The sequence below is a fragment of the Bombina bombina genome, chromosome 3, assembly GCF_027579735.1.
Source record: "Bombina bombina isolate aBomBom1 chromosome 3, aBomBom1.pri, whole genome shotgun sequence".
NCBI lineage: Eukaryota > Metazoa > Chordata > Amphibia > Anura > Bombinatoridae > Bombina > Bombina bombina.
Genome location: NC_069501.1, coordinates 701817163 through 701830366, shown reverse-complemented (window position 1 = coordinate 701830366; position 13204 = coordinate 701817163). Strand labels below are relative to the sequence as shown.

General features: G+C 40.7%; 1 protein-coding gene across 1 annotated transcript in view; it reads right to left on the bottom strand.

Moving 5' to 3' along the window:
• The window catches only part of ANKFY1 (ankyrin repeat and FYVE domain containing 1), a 423330-nt gene extending 417607 nt beyond the window's left edge, over positions 1–5723 (bottom strand). Inside the window, exon 1 of the mRNA XM_053707500.1 lies at positions 5695–5723. Coding sequence (XP_053563475.1) covers positions 5695–5704 — 10 coding nt within the window. The 5' untranslated portion in view covers positions 5705–5723. The remainder of the gene's footprint in view (positions 1–5694) is intronic.
• Between the last annotated feature and the right edge of the window lie 7481 nt (positions 5724–13204).

Here is a 13204-nt window from a genome sequence, read left to right as displayed (position 1 = left end):
TTTCCAAACTGTGTGTCGGGACACAAAAGTGTGTCGGCAGCAGTGTAGGTGTGTCCCTGCTTCAGCACTAATTTTTTTTAATTACATTTTTTTAAACATTTTTTTTTTGGTTTCTGACTTTCCGCCTGGCTGCTACGCATATCACATGGTTGACACGTGATTGATACCTAGGGGGTCACAGATCATCTTAACCTATTGGCGCAGCTCAGTGGGAACTGAAACTATTCCCATTGACAACTTTGGCGGCACATTGGCTCCGGACTGCACGTGTAGTCTCCTTAATTGGCTTGTGACTGCATGTGTAGTCAGTGAGTGGGACAGCAGTGTGTTCGCAGCGCGGGCAGTAGTCAATCGGACTCACCGAGCTCTGAGGGCGGCATCTTAAACGATGAGCTGAAGTCTGAAGTCAGTGGGGGTTTTTTTGCAACTAGCTCCCAGTAGTGCATTGCTGCTCCTGCTATTGATATATGGATAGGAAGGGGAAGCTTAAAAATGCTTGATGATTAAATGCAAGTGTCTTTATCTAATATTCCATCAAACATTAAGAAATTGTGTTCATCCCATCAACCTCATACATCCCATTAAAATATTAAGTAGCTATTGGTGTTATTAAACTTTTTTTTTTATTCTTGCACATACTTACTGTTACTTGTAAATATATTTTGTTATTATATAATTTATGTATGTGTCCGTATCTCTTAAAACAAGTTAGTTTAACCTCCTGTTTGCCAGTACAACTGAATTACTGTGTCGCAAAATTATGTAGGTCTAAAAAGTGTGTCCCCAACATGAGAAGTTTGGAAAGCTCTGCTCTAGACTCTTCCTATAGCCTGTAATGAGTTTCTGGATGAAGGTATTTTGGACCATTCCTCCTTGTAAAACATCTCCAGTTCAGTTAGGTTTGATGGTTGCCGAGCATGGACAGCCCGCTTCAAATCACCCCACAGATTTTCAATGATATTCAGATCTGCGGACTGGTATTGCCATTCCAGAACATTGTACTTGTTCCACTGCATAATTGCCAGAGTAGATTTTGAGCAGTGTTTTGGGTCGTTGTCTTGTTGAAATATCCAGCTCCGGCGTAACTTCAACTTTGTGACTGATTCCTCAACATTAGTCTCAAGTATCTGCTGATATTAAAGGGACACTGAACCCACATTTTTTCTTTTTCGATTCAGATAGAGCATGCAATTTTAAGCAACTTTCTAATTTACTCCTATTATCAATTTTTCTTCGTTCACTTGCTATCTTTATTTGAAAAAGAAGGCATCTAAGCTTTTTTGTTTCAGAACTCTGGACAGCACTTTTTTTATTGGTGGATGAATTTATCCACCAATCAGCAAGAATAACCCAGGTTATTCAACAAAAATGGGCCGGCATCTAAACTTACATTCTTGCATTTCAAATAAAGATACCAAGAAAAGGAAGAAACTTTGATAATAGGAGTAAATTAGAAAGTTGCTTAAAATTGCATGCTCTATTGGAATCACGAAAGAAAAAATTTGGGTTCAGTGTCCCTTTAAGTGGAATCCATGCGACCCTCAACTTTAACAAGATTCCCAGTACCGTCACTGGCCACACAGCCCCACAGCATAAAGGAACATCCACCAAATTTTACTGTAGCTAGCAAGTGTTTGTCTTGGAACGCTGTGTTCTTGTTATGACCAAATAACTCAATCTTTGTTTTATCAGTCCACAGCACCTTCTTCCAAAATGAAGCTGGCTTGTCCAAATGTGCGTTTGCATACCTCAAGCGACTCTGTCTGTGGTGTGTGTGCAGAAAAGTCTTCTTCCGCATCACTTTCCCATACGCTGAATTGTTGAACGATGCACAGTGACACCATCTGCAGCAAGATGATGTTGTAGGTCTTTGGAGGTGGTCTGTTTTTGACCATTCTCACCATCCTTTGCCTCTCCGATATTTTACTTCTGGCCTTAACAAGAACTGTGCCTGTGGTCTTCCATTTCCTCACTATGTTCCTCACAGTGGACACTGACAGCTTAAATATCTGCAATAGCTTTTTGTAGCATTCCCCTAAACCATAATGTTGAACAATCTTTGTTTTCAGGTCATTTGAGAGTCGTTTTGAGGCCCCCATGTTGCCACTCTTCAGAGGAGAGTCAAAGAGAACTTGCAATTGGCCACCTTAAATACCTTTTCTCATGATTGGATGCACCTGTCTATGAAGTTCAAGGTTTAATGGGCTCACCAAACCAATTGTGTGTTCCAATTAATCAGTGCTAGGTAGTTACAGGTATTCAAATCAACAAAATGACAAGGGTGCCCAAATTTATGCACCTGTCTAATTTCGTTTTGATGCATATTGCACATTTTCTGTTAATCCAAAAAACCTCATTTTACTACTGAAATATTACTGTGTCCTTCAGTTATTTGATAGTTCAAAATGAAATTGCTGATCCAAACACCCAAATATTTATAAATGAAAATCATGGAAATTGTCAGGGGTGCCTAAACTTTTGCATACGACTGTATGTCATTATCTATAGGAATAGAGGTATATATAGATATTTATAGGAATATGTATTTAAGAATAAAAAGGACATATTCTGCTATGTGACAAACATCGTAATGTGAAATATTAATAATTCATGTCAGGTTTAGCGCTCTTGAATATACTCTGTCGGGTTAGTGCACAAAGTATGGGTGTTATTTTTTTTTTTTAAGTTTACACACTCCGTTGAAGTCTATGGGACTTTTTTTTATTTGCGTCAGGTTGTAATACAGGCACCACCTCCACCTGACACATACAAAAAGCCTCCTAGCAAAGCGGGAGCACTAAATAATGTTCCACTCATAATCAAGCCCAATATCGCCTGCACTAACAGCGCACCTGAATCAAAAATAATAGTACTCAAAAAAAAAAAAAAAACTAGCGTGACTGTGCAAACTAGAAAATATACTAAAAGCAATACCCATAAAAATAACAGTGCACCCACTCTAAGTAGCCCAGCACGTCCAAAACAGTGCACAGAGTTATGCAAACAGTGCATTCAAAATCAACAGCGCTTTCAGTCCCAGCATCACACCTGAAGCCTGCAGCGTGCCTGAACACTACTGCGCGACCATTCTCAACAGCATGCCCAAACTCTGTAGCGTGCCCAAGGAAATCAGTGCAAAGCAGGTAAGTAATAACATGTTTTGCCTAAAATAGCATTAGATTCAGCAGTGTCTGCATTTGTTTATGTGGAAAACACTCAGATGTGTGTCTGCCTAGAGTTGTTTTTAATGTAGAAAATAGTTGGTTCTGGTAGGGTCTATATGGGTTTGTTTAAAACAACATTGGATCCAACAATCTCTGGATGTGTTTTTTTGGAAAACATTTGGATGTGTGTATCTGTCTAAATTAGAAATGGATCAAGCAGGATGTGGACGTTTTTCTTTAACAAAAAAAAAAAAAAAAAGAAGTTGGTTCTGGTAGGATCCAGATATCTTTGCCTAAAATAGCATTGGATCCAGAAGTGTTTGGATGTAAATTAGACATGGATTCAGCTGTTTTTCAAATAAAGAGAGTTGATTCTGGAAGGACCAGGATGTTTTTAAAATCATGTTGGATCCAGAAGTGTCTGGATGTGTTTGTGTATTAGGTAAGGAGCCGGCTGTTTTTAAAATAAAAAGAGTTGGTTCTGGAAGTACCCAGATGTTTTCTGTGCAAAATATTGTTAGATCCTTTAGAGTCTGGATCTGTCATGGTGGAAAACACTAAAATGCGTGTGTATCTGGCTACATTAGACATTGATCCGTCAGGATCCGGTTGTTTTTTAATAAAGTCATTGGTTCTGGAGGACCCAGATGTTTTAGTGTAAAATATTGTTCGATTCAGAAGTGTCTGGGATGCGTTTGTGTTGAAAACACTTAGATTCGTGTGTGTTTGTATAAATTATAAATGGATCCAGCTTTTAGAAACTTTCTAATAATTAGAAGTAGTTTCTAGCTAGCTACAGTTAGTATGTGAAGAATAATGTATTAATCAAGTTCAATTATAAACTAAAATTCCCTTATTTACTAATTGTATTTAACTTTTGACAGTCCAATTGGCCCATCTTTAGCTAAAAAGCTAATATATACCTATTAGATATTATTCATTTTAAAGGGATAGTAAACCCCAAAATTTTCTTTTATGATTCAGATAGAACATACAATTTTAAACAACTTTCCAATTTAATTCTATTATCAAATTATCTTCATTCTCTTGTTATCCATTAGCATTGCACTACTGACAGGAAGCTTAAAATATCTATTTAGCCAATCACAAGAGACAATTGTGTGCTGGCACCAATTAGCAGCAGCTCCCACTAGTGTATGATATGTGCGTATTCTTTTTTTAACAAGGGATACTAAGAGAACGAAGCACATTCGAAAATAGAAGTGACTTTAAAAGTGTCTTATAATTACATGCTCTATCTGAATCATGCAAGTTTAAGTTTGACTTTCCTTTAACAATATTTTCACAAATGTCATAATAGCTTCTGTACTATTGCATCATTAAAGTATATTTCGACATCTGAAACTTTCACATTGGTCATGTTGGATTATATAAAAACAGCAAGTGTGTACCAAAAGATAGCCAGTAAGCCATTGATATCACTATCTATACAATGCAGAAATAACAAATTCATTAACACCACCATCATTTTCACCCATGCACATATTTCAAATAGATAAATAAATTATATATATATATATATATATATATATATATATATATATATATATATACATACATACACACACAATGGTAAAATTTACTATAATCACATGCACATAAACTCCATTTCTCCAAGATTAAGCAGGAATGCAGTCAGTGTTTTTAGCAAGAGGTAAAAGGTCTGTGCACTAATCCATGACACTTTTAAACCCTGTAGCAGTGATCAGCTGGTAAGTGGAAAACCTCAGAAAATCGCACAGTACAAGGGTTAAAGTGGTACACCGTACATGCATACCTAGCACATTTTTAAATTGCATTTTAAAATAAGTATAACCTTGTGAAACAGTACACTGGGCTAATATCATAACAGCCAATTATAGATCATTTTGCAACACACAAAGTTTCACTGTATTTTGATAATATTAGTAAAGTGGGTACTACACATCAAGCTAACCCAGATTTCTGGTGTGTTCCCTTCATATAAATTAGAAAACAATCATGTACTGATATGAAACCAGTCTGAGTATAGCATTATATCAATCACATATGGAACTCCCTGTCTCTCAAACCCCCATACATATTCATCCAGTGCATCAAACCCCAATCGCATGTTACTGACACACCAAATGTCATACACTCCCTGTGATTGCGCAGCCCAGTGACAAACTCTCCTGACAGATACAGACTGTGGCAGAGAGATATGAGCTCTATGACAGCGAGTGAGAAGTACACGAACTTCTGTACATAGTGCGTGAGTGGCAGCCTGGCAGGGGATGGAATATATACACCAATAAGTATTCAAATGCGCACACCATTATTATCTCTTATAATAAACACAATACGATGCCAATAACTGTTCTATAATCTGCATTTTCCACCTCCTGTCACTATATCACACAGCATATTTTATTTCCAGTAAACGATGTACATAACGTCTACCCAACCACAGTTCATCAAAGCATGTAGCCCCTGGTCTGTCACTACTACTGCTCCCCCCAGTGATTCCCAGCAAGGCCTTTCACTGTACCTTCCGCCATGGTGGATCCGCCCGGCTGATATCGCGAGATAGGAGCGGTTGAGATCATGTGATTCAATACAGAAGACATGGACAGTAGGTGGGTCCTGATTCCTGCAGCAATCACACTGAACGGAGAAGTAATTCTCTGGAGATTCGCCAGAGGGCGCCACAAAAAAAACGTAGCCGTAGAACATAATCTGCACGGGTGCAGTGTGCACTATCTAGCCTTCAGTCCTATTCAGGACATGTTGTTAAATAAAACTGTATACAATCGGGACATGATGTACGTGGAACAAAATTTTGCGTTAAACATATTTATTTGCCGAAAGATAAGTACAATTTTGATTGCATCACCAATTATGATGTAGTAAAACATTTGTATTCGTGGCTTCGCTCGGGGAATTATGTTAAATGGACAGATTACCAAGGGGAGGGGGGGCTTTATAAAGCAACAGTAAAAGAAACATGCCAAAAGGTCTACATTCTTTTTTAAATGTTGAACTATAGAGATTATGTAACTGAACATATATATATATATATATATATATATATATATATATATATATATATATATATATATATACACTCTCTCTCTCTCTCTCTCTCTCTCTCTATATATATATATATATATATATATATATATATATACAGTATATATATATATATATATATATATATATATATATATATATATATATATATATATATATATATATATATATTCTCGCAGTTCCATCCAGGACACACAGTCTGGGCATCTGGCAGCACTTTAAACAATTAGTAAGCATATTTTGTGTTAGTTTTAAAAAGCAAGATCATCTAGAAATTGTCACATTTTTAAAGGGACAGTAAACACCAAAATTTTTGTTGTTTAAAAAAGGTAGATAATCCCTTTATTACCCATTCCCCAATTTTGCATAACCAACACAGTTATAATAATATACTTTTTACCTCTGTGATTACCTTGCATCTATGCCTCTGCAAATTTCCCCCTTATTTCAGTTCTTTTGACAGACTTGCATTTTTAGCCAATCAGTGCTGACTCCTAGGAGCTTCAAGTGCCTGAGCTCAATGTTATCTTTATGAAACACATGAACTAACGCCCTCTAGTGGTGAAAAACTGTCAAAATGCTTTCAGATTAGAGTCAATCTTCAAGGTCTAAGAAATTAGCACATGAACCTCCTAGATTTAGCTTTCAACTAAGAATACCAAGAGAACAAAGCAAAATTGGTAATAACAATAAATTGGAAAGTTGTTTAAAATTGCATGCCCTATTTAAATCATGAAAGAGTTTTTTTTTACTTTACTGTCCCTTTAAATGTTTTTGAAGCGTTTTGCTCTTTGAACTTTAAATAAGTACTTAACTTGATCATAACCTCGCAAGGTTTGAAATATGGATGAGATGGAATTGCGATCAATGACACAGACCTTGCTGTCAGTTTTTTTTGCAGTGCATTAAAACCTACTCAGATTAGTGTTTTTCTACCAACCCACCCAATTTTTTTATTGGCACATCAGTGAGACAGTTTTACAAATATCCACCAGCACAACAGAGCAAGTGCGAAGTATGTTAGAGACTGGGAGTGCGCTGCTAGCTGGCCCGGCATCACATTATCTCACACACAACCAGGGCGGCTCAGCCAAGGGAAAGGCACTCTCAGTCAGTGTAGGGCACTTACATGGCTGCGCCACCGCAACCACTAGCCAGAATGGGTGGGTGGTATACAGGGAGCCGACATGGATATTACAAATTAAGAGCTCTGTAAAAAAAACTTGAACATTTACTTGTCCGTTTTTTTTAAACAGATATTACCGGACATGAAACGGAAATACCGGACTGTCCGGTCAAATACCGGACTGTCCGGTCAAATACCGGACACCTGGCAACCCTAGACAGACCCCCACAGCAAAAAATTGAAATATGGTGAGCAGGAGCAGGGACGGGGCTTAAAAAAAAAAATCATAAGACCAAAGTAAAAAAATAAAATTCTGTATTTAATTAGCATTTGCAGAGAGAGTGCTAAATATTTGTATCTTAATTGGACATTAAATAATAGATTCTTTAAAACTGCTCTCTGCATCCCCCATTCATATTCTAGATTCTGGCCTTAAGTCAGCAAAAATGCACAGTAACATACTACATAGCATACACTTACACATGCAGATACACCCACACTACATAGCATACACATACACATGCAGACACACACACACTATATAGCATACACTTATACATGCAGACACACACACACATACTACATTGCATGCACTTATACATGCAGATACACACTTATATATACAGATACACACACACTACATAGCTTACATTTATACATGCAGACACACACACTACATAGCATACACTTATACATGCAGATACACACACACACAACATCATATATGGGTATCTGTAATTTATTGTATGGGGTCCTGGGGTTGACAAGCACATTAGCTGGCAGTCTGAGGCTGCCACTGTTCGTTACCCTGGTGTTAGCACTGCTCTTCGTATATAACTGAAGTCATGCTATGGGTATACAGCCTTCTTACTCCTGCTTAACCCACACACCATTCATTTTCCACAGGGAATCTAACAGGTATATAACCCTGGGAGAGAAAAGCCAACTGCTTCTGACTATGGGCCCAATAGTATTAAAAAAAAAAATTAAATTCATGGGGCAACAAGTGACAGATGGCTAGCAACCCGGGACAGACCCCTAAAATCGTGACTGTCCGTGAAAATCGGGACAGTTGGGGGGTATGTTCATGATTCTGACAAAGTATACAATTTTAACCCTTTGGCTGCTAAGCCTTTTCCCACCTGTGTGCTAAGCTGGTTTAGAGCTTTTTGTTGCAGTTTCTCGTTTAAACACTTTTAGAAGTAAAGTTTTTTTGAATAAACTATATAAACTACATACTGTTTTTTTTTAGCAGACCTAGAAGATTCCAAATATACCATTATTATATGTTTACTAGTCCTAAAGCCCGTTCACACGGGCCATTTTTTTGCAGTACAGTGGTCCCACCTCTTGCGTTCTCTCCCTCCCACTCTCTTTTGCTTTCTCTCTCTCCCCCCTCTCTTTTGCGCTCTCTCTCCCCCTCTCTTTTGAGCTCTCTCTCTCCCCCCTCTCTTTTGCGCTCTCTCTCCCTCCCCTCTTTTGCACTCTCTCTCTCTCCCCCTCTTTTGCGCTCTCTCTCTCCCTCTCTTTCCCTCTCTATCTCCCCTCTCTCTCTATCTCCCCTCTCTCTTTTTTTCTCTCCCCTCTCTCCATCTCCCCTCTCTCTCTCTCCCCCCTCTCTCTCCCCCCCTCTCTCTATCTCTCCTCTCTCTCTCTCACCCCTCTCTCTCTCTCCCCTCTCTCTCCCTTCTCTCCCCCCTCTCTCTCTCCCCTCTCTCCCTTCTCTCTCTCTCCCCTCTCTCTCTCTCCCCTCTCTCTCTCTCCCCCCTCTCTCTCTCTCCCCCCTCTCTCTCTCTCCCCTCTCGCTCCCCTCTCTCCCCTCTCTCTTTCTCTCTCCCTCTCTCTTACTCTCTCCCCTCTCTCTCCCCTCTCTCTCTATCTCCTCTCTCTCTCTATCTCCCCTCTCTCTCTATCTCCCCTCTCTCTCTCTCCCCTCTCTCTCTCTCTCCCCTCTCTCTCTCTCTCCCCTCTCTCTCCATCTCCCCCTCTGTCTCTCTCTCTCCCCCCTCTCTCTCCCCACTCTCTCTCTGCCCCCTCTCTCCCCACTCTCTCTCTCCCCTCTCTATCTCCCCCCTCTCTCTCTCTCCCCTCTATCTCCCCCCTCTCTTTCTCTCTCCCCTCTCTCTCTCTCCACATCTCCCCTCTTTCTCTCTCCCATCTCTCCATCTCCCCTCTCACTCTCTCTCCCCTGTCTCTTTCTCCCCTCTTGATCTCTCTCTCCCCCCTCTCCCCTCTTTTGAGCTGTTTGAGCTCTCTCCACGGCCTTTCACGGCCCTGCCCCCGGCCCCGCCCCCTTCACGGGCCTGCACGCTAGACCACGCCCCATTCACGGGTCTTCATGCTCGGCCACGCCCCCGCACACGCTCGGTCACGTCCACTTCTTCTCGCGGCAGTCGGCAGATCAGGTAGGGAATCCAAGGCCAGGTGTGTTTGTCCTCGTGCTGTCTCTATATGACAGCTTCGGACAAACACACTTGGCCTTTTATAGTATAGGATGTTTTAACAGGTTTTAAAAATAAAGCATAAAATATGAAAACAGTGTGTGTGTTTTTACTCCACACTCAATAAAAATTAATTTGTAATTTTATTTTTCTAAACTCTATCTTCAAAACCTATGTTGCTAAATATATACAGTAGGTAACCTGTCTAAAATAAGCAGAAATGTAAAACATTTCACTGTGTATTTATACTGTTTTATTGCTGACGTGTCAATTTGATAGACCTTAACAAAAGCATCTTTAAATTGAATGTATTGTTGCCAGCAATTAAACAGCTTTAGCTGCCTAGGAAGTTAAGATATGACAACAAACTATACATTTTTAGAAACTACACCCCAGCTGCATCAAATGAGGTCTTATTTGTATTTGTATCACAAATCTGAAGTGTGCAACAAATAAGCGAATTACACACTTGTAAATTTCTTTTTAAACAAAGGGACATGTTCATTTATATCTTATGCACTCCAAATTTGTACTAGCAATATATGCAGCCCCTCATTTGATGCGCCAAGGGGTGTACTTTCCAAAACTGTTTACCTTGTATACTGTATCTTAAATTCCCAGGTGGCTACAGCTGTCTAATTGTAGACATGACCCCTAAACGTTTAAAGACAATTTTTAAATAAGATTTTCAAGGTTGCCATATCTGCAGTTAAACAGCTCTAGCCACCTGGGAAGTTAAATTAGGGTACATAAATAGAAAGAACACCCCCTGATGCACCAAATGAGGGGCTATATGTACTTCTAGCACAAAAGTGGAGTGCGCAAATATTCATGGAATATGGTGCTTTTCTTAGAAAATATTTTTTTGTGCAAGCAATACATGCAGCCCCTCATTTGATGCGTCAAGGGGTGTGTGATGAGAGCAGGATGTGATGTCACTAGTATGTGGGCGGGGCTTAGGTCCGGTGTCTGTGTCGCAGTTGTTTAGTACAATCAACCTGACTAGATGTGTATTGTTATGCTCTGCAATAAAATAGAGTTGTACCATCATTGCTGTGTCCTGCATATGTCCTGCATCTCATGACATGGTGTCAGAAGTTCTGGACTGCGCTTCTGTTCCTGATCGATTGCAATGTCAAAGTTTACCCCACCTGAGCCTTTTGACTTTTCTCAGCCTGCAGCTTGGCCCACATGGCGTCAGCGGTTTCAGCGCTTCAGGATTGCATCCAAACTGAACAAGGAGAGTGGTGAAGTACAAGTTAATTCTCTTTTATACTCTATGGGGAAAGATGTGGAGCCAGTGTTCAATGCTTTTACTTTCCAAGAAGGGGAAGAAGTTAACTTTGATATAGTTATGGATAAACTCAGTGCCCACTTTGTGCCCAAAAGAAATGTGATTCATGAGAGAGCTTGTTTTCACAAACGTAATCAGCGTGTGGGAGAATCTGTGGAGTCATTTGTGCACAGCCTGTATGAATTAGCTGAATTCTGTGAGTTTGGTGTTGCTAAAGAAGAGCAAATCAGAGACAGAATAGTTATTGGAATTGCAGATGCTGAAGTCTCCCTGAAGCTGCAGTTAGAGCCTGATTTAACGTTAGACGGGGCTATTAGGATGGCCCGCCAGAGTGAACTGGTGAAAAAGCAAAGTGCTGATCTGAGGTCTGAGAGTATTGTGGATGAAGTGCAACAGTCTAGGAAAATTACTAGTGAAAGGCACAGTGTGAGCGGTAGATCTAAAGTACTGGAAAGGCCTAGAAGTGGATGGGCGCAACATGGCCGATGCACACGGTGCTACCGGGCTCATGATCAGAGTGCTATATGCCCGGCCAGAGATAAAAGATGCAGAAAATGTAACAGAATAGGCCATTTTGAAGTGGTGTGTAAAACTGAATACATTAAGGAGATGCAGGTGGACAGTGACCAGGAGGGTCAGGAAGTGTCTTTTGTGGGGTCTGTTGTGGAACGGACAAGCTCAGAGGAAGATTGGAAAGTTACTTTTACTGTAATGGGAGCCAAAGTTGATTTTAAGATTGACACAGGAGCAGATATCACTGTAATGTCTTTTGCTGAATTTATGAAACTGCCTCGACAGCCCCAGCTGGCGAAGGTTACTACAAATGTCCATAGTCCTGGTGGCCGCATTGATTGTGTGAGGAAATTTCTTGCCAGCTGTGAGTACAAACAGAGGAAGTTCACCATGTGGGTGCATGTGATCCGAGGTCAGTGTGTTAACAGTTTATTGAGCAGAAAAGCAGCCTGTGACTTGGGCCTCGTGGCCAGAGTGAATGAGATCTCTGAAGATATGTTTGGCGAGTTGGGCCTACTGAACTGCAAACCTGTCCGTATAGCACTTAAAAGTAACGCAGTCCCATACAGTATTTCTACTCCTCGTAGAATTCCGTTCCCGCTCATGCCTCAAGTGGAGAAAGAGCTCATGCACATGAAGTCTATGGGGGTTATTGAAGAGGTTGTTGAAGCAACTGATTGGTGTGCCCCCATTGTTCCAGTTGCAAAGAAAAACGGAAAGGTGCGCATCTGTGTGGACCTGAAAAGGTTGAATGAGGCAGTGAAGAGGGAGAGATTTGTGCTGCCGACATTGGAAGATATAGCCCCGAAGTTGGCTGGGGCGAAGTTGTTTTCCACATTAGACGCTTCTAGCGGCTTTTGGCAGATCCCCCTGGATCCAAAGTGCCGCAAACTGACTACCTTTATCACACCGGTAGGTCGGTTCTGCTTCTGCAGACTCCCCTTTGGGATATCCTCCGCTCCTGAAATCTTTCAAAGGGAAATGAGTTCTCTCCTGAGTGGCCACGTGGGCACAGCGGTCGTCATGGACGACATTCTAGTGTATGGGTCTACAGTGGAGGAGCATGATCAGCGTTTGAGTTGTGTACTGCAGGCTATCAAAGAGTCTGGGCTGAAGCTGAATAAAGAAAAATGTCATTTTAGGAAAACTGAATTATGCTACTTTGGGCATATCATCAACGGGGATGGCATCAAGCCGGACCCCGAGAAAATTCGGGCTATTGAACAGATGAAAAGCCCTTCTGATGTACATGAGCTGAGACAGATATTGGGCCTTGTAAATTACGTGGGCAAGTTTCTTCCAGATTTATCTACAGTTTTACACCCTATCACAGAGTTGCTTAAGAAAGATGTTGCCTGGGTCTGGGGACCCTCACAGGAAAAAGCGTTCCTGCATGCCAAGTCACTGCTGGGGTCTGCCCCAGTGCTGGGGTTCTACGACCCTTCAAAAAAGACTGTGGTTAGTGCTGATGCAAGCAGTTATGGGTTGGGGGCTGCACTCCTGCAGTTGAATGACAACAAACTACAGCCCATCGCCTACTGTTCCCGCACACTGACGGCTGCGGAGTCAAAATACGCTCAAATTGAGAAAGAGT